General features: G+C 41.1%; 1 protein-coding gene across 3 annotated transcripts in view; it reads right to left on the bottom strand.

The window, feature by feature from the left end:
* CPNE4 (copine 4) overlaps nucleotides 1-15,000 on the bottom strand; it is a 669,181-nt gene that overhangs the window by 488,789 nt on the left and 165,392 nt on the right. For all 3 annotated transcript variants that reach the window (XM_004381399.2, XM_004381400.2, XM_004381401.1), the window contains one exon: nucleotides 13,188-13,368. In XM_004381399.2, the coding sequence (XP_004381456.1) occupies nucleotides 13,188-13,368 (181 nt within the window). The remainder of the gene's footprint in view (nucleotides 1-13,187; nucleotides 13,369-15,000) is intronic.

A 15,000-nucleotide genomic window follows, 5' to 3' on the forward strand; every position in this document is an offset into this window, starting at 1 on the left:
ACTGCTGTACCTCATCAATCCCATTTGGTTTTATGAGGCTGTCCACTCCCAGGCTGAACGGTGAACCTCGGAGATGACTTCACCACTGAGCTAAAAGGGTGTCTGGGGGCCATACTCTCGGGGCTTCTCCAGTCTCCTTTAGGCCAGTAAATCTGGTCCTTTCTTCGTGAGTTAGAATTTTGTTCTACATCCTTCTCCAGCTCTGTCCAGAACCCTCTGCTGTGATCCTGGTCAGAGCAGTCAGTGGTGGCAGCCAGGCACCATCTAGCTGCACTGGACTCAGTCTGGTGGAGGCCTTGGCAGCTGTGGTCCATTAGTACGAAGGCACTGGGTTTGGTTTGGTTTTAGTTTATGGCTATTTTTATTTTAAGAAGTCATCACCGAAATGTTCATATTGCTTGGTACATTTTCATTAAAATTCTAGGCTTTAGAGCAATAAAAAATCGATTATCTCAGGTATAGGTGAAACTGATATTTGGGCTCCACGCTCTCTGCTCAATACACAAAAGGATGATGGCCCACTGCTGTCCAAAGTATGAAAGAGACTTGTTCTACAGGACTGTCCCATAAGCCCTCTAGCCGAGAAGGAACTGTTGCAAAATTCCACAGCAAGTCCATTGCCATGGACCAACTTTTCTCCTCCTGTGTTGCTAGCAGGGATGTTAGATCATATGGCAACCCAATGAGACCCCACATCTGGGTAGATGGGGGCGGAGGGTAGGAAAGAAAATGGAGAATAATGGAGAGATGGAAGAATGATGATTTTAGTTCCACACCCCATAAAGGCAGCCTAGGCACCCTTGAGATGGTCTACCCACCATATATATAAGAAAGAAATAAGATTTAAGTCATTGCTTATTTTGAGCCCTCTTTCTCAAGGTCACTTGACTGTCTGAACTTCAGGTCCTCTTAAGTCTTGAGAAGGAGAGAGTTCTTCTACTAGACTCTGAGGTCTTTGAGGATATGAAGCATGTCTTTTTCCTGATGTCCAATACATGCTAGGGGTAATTTCATTGTCTGTCTGCCTTTTCATGAGGCTGTTTTGAGAAGCCAATGAAACAATGTAAGTAGACTAATACATAGCTTTGTGAATATAAAGTGCAATATGGATACGTTATTATAAATAATAATAAACTTGTATTATTAGAACCCACTGATAAGTGACATGTTAGACATAAACACACTAATTATTACTCACAATTATTATCATTATTACCAAAAATCCACCAAAGCACATGGTTCGTCATGACATGTTTTCATATGGAATTGATCCAAAAGCAATGAGTTCTCAGAATTACTTAGAATGTCCTATAAAGGAGTTCAATAATTGTGTACGAAAATTGAATGGAAACATGGAATTAAGGTGATTGGAGAAGATTAGGGACTAATTTGCGTTTTTCCAATGAGGATAAGTATTGGAGGTGGGGCCAAGATGGCAGAGTAGTCAGATGCTTCCTGTGGTCCCTCTTACAACAAAGACCGGAAAAAACAAGTGAACTGATTATATATGACTATCTAGGAGCCCTGAACATCAAAGGCAAAGTTCAGGAATCAGACTGAGTGGCAGGAGGAGGGAGAGTTACCAGACCTGACCAGGTGGGAACCAGCACCCTGCAGGCTGGATCAGCTGGTGTGCGTGACGAGGCAAGCAGTGACCTTTGTGATGCGTTTTCCACATCAGGAGAGACGAAGTGGTGGAGAGTCCACTCAAGCCTCCAGAACCAGTGAAAAGTTGCAATCAGCAAAAGGTAAGTATATGCATTTAACCCACTGCATGGAATAAAAAACATCCCATTTGGGAAGAACATCTCTCACATTTATTGCCCTCCTCCCCACTCTGCACCAGGTCCTGGGCCGGCTTCAGTGATTGCCGCATCCCCTGGGCTGGAAGTAGGATACATCATGCACTCTGAGCCATTCTCCCGGCCTTGGAGGGGGGAGAATTAACAAACGGGGAAAAAAATAATCTGCCAGCTCCGCTAAGCTGGGAACTCAGGGCAGGCACAGCTCCTTTGCCTAGGCACAGGCACAAGGGGTCCACAGACTTTGAATGCCTTTCACCCCTGCATAGATCTGTGTGGGCCCATTTCAACAGCATAGGCCCTCATTAGCACAATACAACAGGGTATACACCTGAAGCCTAACTTCAACTGTATCAGCTATATGGTGGAGTGGCTGATTCGTGACATTTGACACCACTCTGTACATTAAGCAGGGTCCTCACCTACCCACATCATGGGCCTGAGGACTGGTGGCTCCACCCACACCACCTTGCCACCTGCAACAGGAGTCCAAGAATAAATGGTGCCTCCCAGTCCTTACAGCCAACAGCATTGGGTACCCATAGTCCAGCTGCAAAACCTACCCACTTACACACTCTAGGGAACAGGGACACACTTTCCTCCCAGACACTCAGGAGCAGCCATCAGTTCCCTTCCTTGCTCGGTTCATGACCCCCTACTGCAGCCAAATACCTGTTCCTACTCCAATCACCCCTGCTCATCTAGGACTGTAGGTTAGAGCCTGCACCACACACTTGGTTACTGAGTACCTGGACACCTGAGTTGAATCCATACAAGAAAAGTAAACACATTCTTGGGCTCATATACCTAGTAACAGATCTAACCACCTGGTGACAGGATGTTAGAGCTTCAAAGGTGCCAATAATCAAACTAGCTCACATGAGCAGCCTACTTGGGCATACCAAAACGAAACAAAACGAGAAGCTAGGACACAGTAAGCAAACATAAAATAAATAAATATAATAACTTAGTGATGGCTTGGAGACAACCATCAATATCAAATCACAGAAAGAGGCAGACCATGATGGCTTCAGCAAACCCCAAAACAATCAAGAAATCTTCCAGAGGAAGAGAACCTATTGGAATTACCAGAGATACAATACAGAAGATTAAAATACATAACTCTTTGAGTATCAGAAAGGAGATCATTCAAAATGCAGAACAAGCCAAGGAACACACAGACAAAGCAATAGAGGATCTTAAGAAGGTTATTCAAGAGCATAATGACAAATTTAACAGGCTGCAAGAATCCACAGAGAGACAGCAAACAGAAATCCAGAAGATTAACAATAAAATTTCAGAATTAGACAACTCAATAGAAAGTCATAGGAGCAGAATTGAGGCAATGGAAGTCAGAATTAGTGAGATTGAAGATAAAGCACTTGACACCAACTTATTTGAGGAAAAATCAGATAAAAAGTTTTAAAAAATGAAGAAATCCTAACAATTATATGTGGGACTCTATCAAGAGGGATAATCTATGAGTGATTGGAGTACCAGAACAGGGAGAGACAACAGAAAATACGGAGAGAATTGTTGAAGATTTGTGGGCGGAAAACTTCCCTGATATCGTGAAAGATGACAAGATATCTATCCAAGATGCTCATTGAACCCCACATAAGGTAGAGCCCAAAAGAAAGTCACCAAGACATATCATAATCAAACATGCCAAAACCCAAAGATAAAGAGAGACTTTTAACAGTGGCTAGGGATAAACAAAGTCATCTACAAAGGAGAGCCAATAAGAATAAGCTCGGACTTCTCAGCAGAAACCATGCAGGCAAGAAGGCAATGGGATGACGTATTATAAAGCCTTGAAGGAAAAAAATTGCCAGTCAAGAATTATATATCCAGCAAAACTGTCTCTCAAATATGATGGTGAAATTAGGGGATTTCCAGATAAACAGAAGTTTAGGGAATTTGCAAAAACCAAACGAAAATTACAAGAAATACTAAAGGGAGTCCTCTGGTTAGAAAATCAGTAACATCAGCTAACAACCCAAGACTAGAACATAGGACACAACAACCACATATCAACACAGATAGGGAAGTCACAAAAATAAATCAAAGCTAAAACACTGTAAATAGTGAAAAAGAGACATCATAATGTAAAAGATGACAACATTAAAACAAAATAGAGGGACTAAAAAATGTAGTCATAGATCTTTCATATGGAGAGGAAGTCAAAGCAATATAAAGAAATAAAAGACTGGTTTAAACTTAGAAAAATAGGAGTAAATATTAAGGTAACCACAAAGCAAACTAACAATCCTACACATCAAAATAAAAAACAAGAAAAACATAAAGACTCAGCAAATACAAAATCAACAACAACGAAAAAGATGAAAAGAAAATACATAAAGAAAAACGACTCAGGACAGAAAATTAAGTGGAACAAAGAAACTGTCAACAACACACACAAAAAAAAAAAACACAGCAAAATAACAGCACTAAACTCATACCTATCAATACTTATGCTGAATATAAATGGACTAAATGCACCAGTAAAGAGACAGAGAGTGGCAGAATGGATTAAAAAAACACTATGTGTCTATATGCTGCCTACAAGAGACACACCTTAGACTTAAAGATACAAACTAAAACTCAAAGGATGGAAAAAAGTATATCAAGCAAACAACACTCAAAAAAGAGCAGGAGTGGCAATATCAATCTCTGACAAAATAGACTTTAAAGTAAAATCCACCGCAAAGGATAAGGAAGAATACTATAAGATTAAAGCATCAATAACACCAGAAGGACATAACCATAATAAATATTTACACACCCAACGACAGAGCTCCAAAGTATATAAGATAAACTTTAACAGTTATCTAGTGCTGCTGTAACAGAAATACCAAGAGTGGATGGCTTTAACAAAGAGAAATTTACTTCTTCACAGTAAAGTAAGCTAAAAGTCCAAATTCAGGGCGTCAGCTCCAGGGGAAGGCTTTCTCTCTCTGTTGGCCTTCTCATCAATCATCCCCTGGACTAGGAGTTTCTCCATGTGGGGATTCTGGATCCAAAAGATGCACTCTCCTCCCAGCACTTCTTTCCTGGTGGTATGAGGTCTCCCTCTATGCTTGCTTCCCTTTCCTTTTTATCTCTTGTAAGATAAAAGGTGGTGCAGGCCACACCTCAGGGAAACTCCCTTTATATTGGATCAGGGATGTGACCTTAGTAAGGGTGTTACAACCTCACCCTAATCCTCTTTAACATAAAATTACAATCACAAAATGGGAGACAACCACACAATAGTGGGAATCATGGCCCAGCCAAACTGATACACACATTTTTGGGGGGACATAATTCAATCCATGACAAACAGCATTGAAAAGAGAGAGAGACAGCTCTACAATAATAGTAGGAGACTTTAACACACTGCTTTCAGTGAAGGACAGAACATCCAGAAAGAAGTTCAATAAAGACACGGAAGATCTAAATGTCACAATCAACCAACTTGACCTCATAGACACAGAACACTCCACCCAACAGCAGCCAGGTATACTTTCTTTTCCAATGCACATAGAACATTCTCCAGAATAGACCACATATAATGCCATAAAGCAAGCCTTAGCAGAGTCCAAAGCATTGAAATACTACAGAGCATCTTTTCTGACTGTAAAGTCATAAAAGTAGAAATCAATAACAGAAAAAGCAAGGGGAAAAAAATCAAACACACGGAAACTGAACAACACCTTGCTCAAAAACTACTGGGTTATAGAAGAAATTAAGGATGGAATAAAGAAATTCACAGAATCGAATGAGAATGAAAACATATCCTACCAGAACCTTTGGGACAGAGCAAAAATCAGTGCTCAGAGGTCAATTTATAGCAAGAAATGCACACATCCAATGAGGATAAGTACTCTGCCATTCACAGAATCTCAGCCAAAGGCCACAGTATCATAAACTTGGCCCTGCTTCACGGAGAACATCCAGCCACGCCCAGGGAACAGAACTTATGCTCCAGGGAACTGAATGAAAGTCTTTAGTTCACCAGGGTCCCTGCCTTTTGAATCCCTGAGAAGTGCTCATTATCCAACTTGGATATGATGTTTATTTAGTTCCAGGAGTTAGCGAACACATTAGTGGAAGGCAAAATAATTTCCACTCTTCATTGGAAGATGAAATACTTCCTAAAACACTGAACTGTCACCATACGCTGTCACTATTATATGGCCAGGAGTGAATGCAGGGGAGATTTTAAAAAGGGAAATTAAAGAGTAGGTCTGAAACTCTCAGTTCTGGAATGCATTTCCAAGTAGCAAGTTTTCTTTTCCCTCCATTTTGTCAGTTATAATCATGGCCATTACTAAACATTTACTGAACATAAACATCACTCAGTAAACATCATCCCATGTCTAGCCAATCCCGAGGCAGGGGTTATTCTGGCAGGAAACAAAGCACAGCTGTGTCTCTCAGTCCTCAGCTATATATCCCAAACATGGCTGGTCTGCCAAGTGCAACAGTCCACTGTGCATTTCAGAACGATTGATTTCTAATATTCCAAAGACATACTGACTCATTCTCATTGACCCATAAAAAAGTCAGATTGTAGGTCTTTTTAAGTCTAAAAAGCAGGCCTACATTTTTATGATACATTTTAGAGCTCAAATGTTCTCTTCCATTGCTAACGGGCTATAGCTAATCAAAAGAGGAAGCACTTCCTCGTCCTCTGGGAAGCCCACCTGAAGGTAGATCTATTTATTGTAGTGGTAACCTGAACTGTAAACCAGGGCATCACAGGGCCCTTTCTCTGATGGAATTTCATTACAAAAAGCACAGTCCAGCAATCGCAAGTAATAAAAAAGAAATGTCAATCTCTAGTTACAAACTCCTCCCAAAAATTTAAGCTGGAAAATTAATAGTCCACGGTAACATTTTTACAAATCCTCTTTCCTCTCCTCCTCCCTCCAACCAAATTATCTAGCCCACCAAAGATGTTCTAGAACCATGCTAGCTATTTGCATTTAATTTAAATTAAATAACTGAAAATTTCATTTTCTCAGCCATACTGATCATCTTTCAAGTGCTCAAAAGCCACAAAGGGCTAGTGGCTTCCTTACTGAACGGCATGGACACGGAACATTTCCATTACCACAGGAAGTTCTACTGGATGATGCTGATCTAGACAGAGGCTCTCTTTTGTCAAATTTTAAAAGTCCTCTGAACGATAAGCTCACCTGCTTTCCTCTCTGTCACCCTGACACCCCTCCATAATCTTTTTATTATGCAGATCAGTTTAGCCTCTCGGTTTGTTATTTTTTCCTCCACTTAGCCAATTACTAGATTCCCCATAAGGAAGAGACCCAAGGAACTGACACAGCCATCATGAATTCTCTTATGAAAAATTGAGGTTTTCTCTCAATTCTGTGATTCTGTAAATATGAATGTCTCCGTAAATCCAGACAGTTTCTAGGGGCGTATACAAGAAAATTCACACATCGATAAATACTGCTGCTCCTGTGCACTGCTAATGTTTGCTTGTCTTCACTAAACATAAAAAGCAGTAATGATTGTTATATATTATTAGGTGCTGTCGAGTCAGTTCCCACTCATAGCGACCCTATGTACAACAGAACAAAATACTGCCCAGTCTGGTGCCATCCTCACAATCGTTGTTATGCTTGAGCCCACTGTCGCAGCCACTGTGTCAATCCATCTTGTTGCTGGTCTTCCTCTTTTTTACTGACCCTCTACTTTACCTAGCATGATGTCCTTCTCCAGGTACCAGTCCCTCCTGATAACATGTTCAAAGTAAATGAGATGTAAGTCTTGCCATCTTTGCTTCCAAGGAGTATTCTGGTTGTACTTCTTCCAAAACAGATTTGTTCATTCTTTTTGCAGTCCATGGTACATTCAACGTTCTTCGCCAATACCACAATTCAAAGGCATCAATTCTTCTCCGAACTTCTTTATTCATTGTCCAGCTTTTGCATACATATGAGGTGACTGAAAACACCATGGCTTGGGTAAGGCACACCTTAGTACTTAAAGTGACATCTTTGTTTTTTAGCACTTGCAAGGGGTCTTTTGCATCAGATTTGACTAATGCAATCCGTCTTTTGATTTCTTGACTGCTGCTTCCAGGGGCATTGATTGTGGATCCAAGTAAAATGAAATCCTCAACAACTTCAATTTTTCTCCATTTATCATGATGTTGCTTATTGGTCCAGTTGTGAGGATTTTTGTTTTATGTTAAGGTGTAACTCATACTGAAGGCTGTGGTCTTTGATCTTCATCAGTAAGTGCAAGTCCTCTTCGCTTTCAGCAAGCAAGCTTGTGTCATCTGCATATCGCAGGTTGTTAATGAGTCTTCCTCCAGTCCTCATGCCACATTCGTCTTCATATAGTCCAGCTTCTCAGATTATTTGCTTAGCTTACAAATTGAATAAGTATGGTGAAAGAATACAACCCTGACTCACACCTTTCCTGATTTTAAACCATGCACTATCCCCTTGTTTTGTTCAAACGACTGCCTCTTGGTCTATGTATAGGTACCATATGCGCACAATTAAGTGTTCTGGAATTCTCATTCTTCGTAATGTTATCCACAATTTGCTATGATCCACACAGTCGAATGTCTTTGGTAGCTACATGGTTTAAGTAGACTGCAAAGTGTTTCTAACTTCTAGGGGTCCAGCATAGGTGTGAGGGAGGTAGAGGCCACTCACTGAACTTGCACCAAAAAGTAGGCATCGGTAGTAAATAAGCGTGCACTACCTGAGGAGTGGATGGATGATTCTCCAAGTTACTGTGAGTTGTTAGGTTCATGTGCACCCATTTACTTCTTTGATCTCGAATGGATTCTACACTCTTATTTCTACTGTGTGGTGGACCATATCTAGTGCTGCTATAACAGAAACGCCACAGGTGGATGGTTTTAACCAAGAGAAGTTTATTTCCTCACAGTTAAAGTAGGCTAAAAGTCCAAATTCAGGGCGTCAGCTCCAGGGGAAGGCTTTTTCTCTCTGTCGGCCTTCTTCTCTTCAGTGTTCCCCTGGACTAGGAGCTTCTCTGCGCAGGGACCCCAGTCCAAAGGACACACTCTGCTTCCTTCACTGCTTTCTTGATGGTATGAGGTCCCCCTGTCTCACTGCTCACTTCTGACTTTTCTATCTCAAGACATTGCCTCAGGACACAGTCCAATCCTGTAGATTGAGTCCTGCCTTATTAACACAACTGCCACCCAACCTCCTTCATTAACATCATAGAGGCAGGATTTACAACATATAGGAAAATCACACAATACCAGGAATCATGGCCCAGCCAAACTGATACACACATTTTTGGGGGGACATAATTCAATCCATGACAATAGCCTTCTATTATTTGTAAACAGATGGGAGAGGTACTGAAGGCTTGAAGAGTTTGTCTCAATGCAAGGCACTGGTGAGAGACTGGAGAGCAACGGGAAGGGAGATGCCAGGGTACCTCCACCCGCCCCCCTTTCAGGCAGCATCTCCAGCACTATCTGAATCTCCTCTATCTTTCTGGCTCCCATCAGATAGGCCCACTCTCCATAGATCCAGCTTCTGCTAGGTGGCCCAGCTCTTAGGCTTCAAGCCACCCTGACCATTTTTGACTTGTAAGATTTCAGAATGTCTAACCATCAGTGGCCAGAAACATGTACAAGCTGGCTCCAGCCCTAAGCAAAGCAACAGCTTCCTGCTGTTGTTAATCTCTGGGTTCCCTCACAGCTTTTTAGCTGTTTAGATTTTCAGCATTTCCAACACCTTTGTTACTAGTTCCCTGAATTAAATTCTTTCTATTACCTACCTGGCATGAGTTCTGTTTTCCTGCTGTATCACGAATATGTACTGGTAAGAGTGTAAAAATTATTGGAGTAGTTCTCAAAGTGCCAGATGGTAAACCGGGTGTATCAGTAAGCATGCTGTTTAGTTTAGCTGACATTGTTTTCGAAGAGTAAGACTTTCTAGAGGATGGAAGCAGTGATTTTATTTATACTATGACATAAGTTCCATATCTTGTTTGTACTTATTTTTGGACTGGTAATCGTGTGCAGATCACACTTTGAGTAACACTGTGATAAATTAGTGAAAAAAGAAGACCCTTACCCAGATGGACTGACACAGTGGCTACAACAATGAGCTCAAACATAGCAATGATTGTGAGGATGGTGCAGGACCAGGCAGTGTTTCATTCTGTTGTACACGGGGTCGCTATGGGTCGGAACCAACTCGATGGCACCTAACAACAACAGGGCAGTTTGAAAAAGCAATTTGGCAATATGCATTAAAATCTTCAAGTATGCCCTATCCCACTAGTTCCATTTTGACAGAATCTCTACTAGTAACTCATTCAAAAAAAAAAAAAAAAAGAGGGTAAGCCTTAGGCATAGAGATGTTCATTCCAATGTTATTTAAAATAGAGTATTTTTGGAAGCTACTTCCAAGAGAAAAAAATAGAGAAATGGTTATATAAATCCATTTGATGGGATAGTATGTTGCCTTTAAAATTATAATGATGAGCATTGTAGCAATATGGAAATATATACACTACTAGGTAATAACATAAGGACAGAAATTTTTACATGCATAACCAGAATCATATAAACATATGTCACTAGAAAGAAAAGACTGACAAAGAATATATACAAATAATAAATTATGTAAAAAAGATGAATTTTTTTCTTTAATTTTTAGAGTGACTTTTTTCTAACATAGGCTTTCCATTGATGTCTTGTTAGATAAACAAACAAAAAATCCCACTAAAAAAGTCAATTATTTAGAAGGAAAAAAAGACTTCACACATTAACCCCCAAACCCATTGCCGTAGATTCCTACTCATAGTGACCCTATAGGAAAGAGTGGAATTGCCCTGTAGGGTTTCCAAGGCTGTAAATCTTTATGGAAGCCGACTGCCACCTCTTTCTCCCAAGGAGTGGCTGGTGGGTTTAAACTGCAGACCTTTCAGTTGGCAGCTGAGTGTTTTAGCCGCTGTGCTATCAGGACTCCCTCCACACATTAAGCTAGCTGCAAATGCTGTTTTACATTTACAATTTAAGCCCTGGTTACACCTGAAGTTAAATTAAGATTCCTAAATCTGCCCATCTGTCTGTCATTCCCCTATGCAAGTTGCCTTCTCATTTGAATCTCATCTGCTTGTCAACATCTATCAAACTTCCTTTCAGAGAAGTTGCTGATGTCACATATATACATATCAGTAAACATGCTGCCTCTCAAGTCCTTTGAGCCTTCTTTCTACTGTGGAGTGGATCACCACCTTCTAGCTATTGGTAGACAGATAGGAGAAGTATTGAAACCTTGAAGAGTTTGTTCCAGAGGACTCAAAGCAAGTAGTAGTCTACTCTTGCCGTCTTCAATCATAGTATCCAAATTTCACTGAGTTCTTGGTTCCGTTAGGAAGGGTAAAAACTACATCTTCAGCTGTACCATTTGTTTCTCCCTATTCCACCCTTCACCAAGACAAGATCTTTAAAAACATTGCTTACTTAAACCAGGTTCTTAGAAGCAAAAGAAAAAAAAAACAAAAAAAAAAAACAGAAACAACTACAAGGACTAAAACCCAATCCTAATTCAATTTGCTTCAAAGCAGAAATAAACAAAATCCAAGTGCAGAATCCATCCCACAACACTGTTGCACAAACCACCAAAGACTAACATTGGTGTCCACTGTAAGTATTAAATAGCAACAAAGAGCTTAGGCCCTGGAGTTTGACTGCCTGGGTTTATCTTAAAGTTTCCACTGACAAGATGAATGATCTTGTGCAAATTACTTAACCTTTCTGTGCCTCATTTTCCTCATCTGTAAGATGAGGATAATATACCACAGGATTGTTGTGAGGACTAAATTATTTTACATAAGGCACTTAGAACAGTGCCTGACACTTGATAAGCACCCAATAATGTTTAGCTAATATTATTTTAAGTTCTGATTCCAAAAATAAATGTGTAAAGTGGCCCCTGGGAGCCCTTCCCAGAAGCTACCACTGCTACAGTGAGCACTAGTCAGAAACATCAGGTCAAATGTAGTACAGTTGATACAAACAGACAAAGAGCTTCACCACTCTTCCTAGAGCTTCTCTCCACTGGGCCCATGATAGGTTAGAGTTTAACAGACACAAAAAAAGAACAAATCCTTCCTAGAACAAACTTGAAAAAAACATCAAGTCAACTCTTGACAATCTGGAGTTTGCTTCTCTTTGGAGAAACACAATACCATTCCATTTCCACCACTGCCCAGTCAGCCGCCACACCCAAGCATAGCAAGGAGTATGTGTTAGCACACACGTAGAGTGGACATTCTACACATGCTTTTTGGGGATGTCTGAATATGGTTTGACTACCTCTAAAGCCAATTAAAACTGCAGACTGGTACTCCTTTTTCCCACTTCTGCCACCTCAATCTCCCTACTGCTGAATCTACTGATGATTTCCATTAGCAGGGTTCATCTTTCTTCACTCCCCAACCAACCTGGGCTGAGGTAGCACATCCAGCTCACCCCCATTAACCCATGGGGATTGGAATGACATCACTCCTTCAGTCCTGGAGACTGGGTTCCATCACCGTTGGAACAACTCTCCATAGAACCCACGTTTCTCCATAGACACATCATTCATCCTGAGTCAGCTCCCCTTGCACTATCCTATTTTAGGCTTGGTCAGAGGACTGGCTTCCAGTCTTGGTCCCTACTCCTCAGTTCTGGCCAAACACCCTACATAGTAAGTACCCCAGCCCAGTTCCCAAGACTGGAACTTAGTCTCAACTGCGGCCTAGGAGCCAGGGACCCCATGGAATGACTTACTCATTCCAATCCTCCTGGTTCCCTCACCTAACCCAGGAAATTATGGAAAGGACACCCATCCACTGAGCTCATTCCATCTGAGTAGTCATCTCTATCCCAATTGTCAAATACTTGCTCCCTTGGAGCTATGATTCCCAGACTTCTAGTTGTCTAATCTACTCTTATGAATCTGCCTTGACCACAATTATCCCTGGAACCAATTTTTGGAACATCAGCTTCCTGACTCCAGCCCAGCCTATCCCCAACGACCCAAGGCCTCACACACTCATGTCATTTTTGGTGCTGTGGCAGTGAGGTATGGGGCAAAGCTCAGAGACAGGGACAGATTCAAGGAGAGGATGCGACAAAGAGTATGTTGTAAATATTTCTTGGTAAGTAAAAAGTTTTATGGTTTCAAATTAAGGGTGAATGTGAAAATATCCACAGCATCAAAATAGCCACATCAAAACATTGTGAAATAAGCAGAAACATGATCATATTCATTTCTAGAATTTTCCATCTCATCAAAATAAACCAACCAAAGACAGGAAATGTCAAAACATTTTTTGAACCAATCATCCAGGCATGCTTCTGTCCATTTCACTGGACATGCCTACCTCAAACCACTGCCCGTGGGACTGCATTTTGAGGATGACACAGGGATCTGGTTTGGAGAGGGCATCTCTGTCAGAAATTCCTTTGCATGCCACACGCAGCTCAACTTTGGTCAGGCAGGGGCTGTTAAAGATTCCCAGTGTATTGGCAGCCGACTCATAAATGTTGCTCATCTTCTTCATTCTGTTTTAGGTGAGAAAAAGAGGAAAAAAGATGTGCCAATCACTGCAATATTTGTGAAAGGCAAAAGCCTCTCAATCATCCTTCAGGAAATTGTTCAATGCACAGTTTCAAATATTGAAGGCATTTATTATCTCACTTTCCACCCCAGTGGCACAGTCCCAAGGAAATAAAAAAAAAAAAAGAAAAAAGACAGGTACTGCTTGGCTAAGAACACTATTTTCCTATATGATTTGCATACATTTGCATAGTAAACTTTTTAGTCTGTGAAATAAAATTAATGAATCCGTGCAATAGACTGCAAATTGTAATCCAGTTCTATATTAAATGCATGACTTATATGAAATTTTACAGATTTGTTGGTTAATCAGTTTAATCAATCACATTCCAACTTTTTAAGATGCCCTGGAAATCCAACTCCCCTGCTACACGATGCAAAAGATCTCTTTAAAATCTTAAAAAGCAAAAATGTCACTTAGATATCTATAGGAAATATATTGTTCTATCTGAAGAAACAGCCCAAATTTGCCTTCCCTAAACTCTGGCCCACCTCTCAAGATGACGTCAGCAAGTCCATTTCAAAAGAAAGGCCCAGAATCTGATTTCTTGCCTCAAGTGCAGGAAATTTATTCTCAACTTTCCCTTCCTCACTCCTACCTGCCACATTGGAACTCAGAAATCAAAAGGGGAAAAATAAGGGGCTAGACAGTATGAGAGGAAAAACACAAAGTCTTTCATTCTGAAATCATGGAAACGGCAGCCATGTATAAGCACTGCAGGCCCCCTGCCCATCTCCATGTGATGATGTCCTTTTCAACAACATATCATATCACAGAAGTTCAGGGCTGAAGGGGTGACCCAGAGGCCACCAACACCCTCCTCCTTCTCTGAAGAGGACTGGACCTGTAAGGACACTAGAAACTCCTCTGCTCCATTCTGAAGATTCTCTCAGGTGGGAAATTCAACATCCTTCTCACAGAATTCTATGTCATTGCAGATTTGTTAGGAAAAAGAGCAATGGCTACTTCAACCTTAAAGCATCAGTGCCCTGTAGTGGAATTTCTTCATCTATAAAATGGGGATAATCCCTCCCTCCTCTCCTTCCACAAATATTTGGTGAGTTTCCAATTAGTGCCCAGCACCAAACTAGGCCCCAGTGAAACACCGTACCACCTCTTTACAGAGCGATGGCTCTGTCTCAGTAGTGCACACAGATGCGGATGCACACACACATACACACACGCACATGCTCACACACATCACCCACCTCCAAACTTATTTCAGGGCTCCATGCCAAAACTAATCTTTTTCCTCTCTGACAATGTCCCTCCCTTATGGCAGAGGTCACTGGAGTTTTCTCTCCCAAGGCTCAATCACAAGGCTCTCTACCCTTGCTCTCCCCTCTTCACCTTTCTGGTCTTTTACATTCCATCCCATTCCTTCTCTCTAGTGCCCTGCTTATCTAATTCTTGTCAACATATGCTTTTTCCTGTATATGCTGAAGAGAAGCTGCCCTGAATGCCAAAAAGTGATGCTCTAGAACCGGAATCAGTAAACTACTGTCCATGGGCCAAATTTGACCCACCAATTGCTTTTCTAAATCAAGTTTTATTGGGACACAGACATGCTCATTCA

Source organism: Trichechus manatus, unplaced genomic scaffold (genome assembly GCF_000243295.1).
Source record: "Trichechus manatus latirostris isolate Lorelei unplaced genomic scaffold, TriManLat1.0 scaffold00084, whole genome shotgun sequence".
In the NCBI taxonomy this organism is placed as follows: domain Eukaryota; kingdom Metazoa; phylum Chordata; class Mammalia; order Sirenia; family Trichechidae; genus Trichechus; species Trichechus manatus.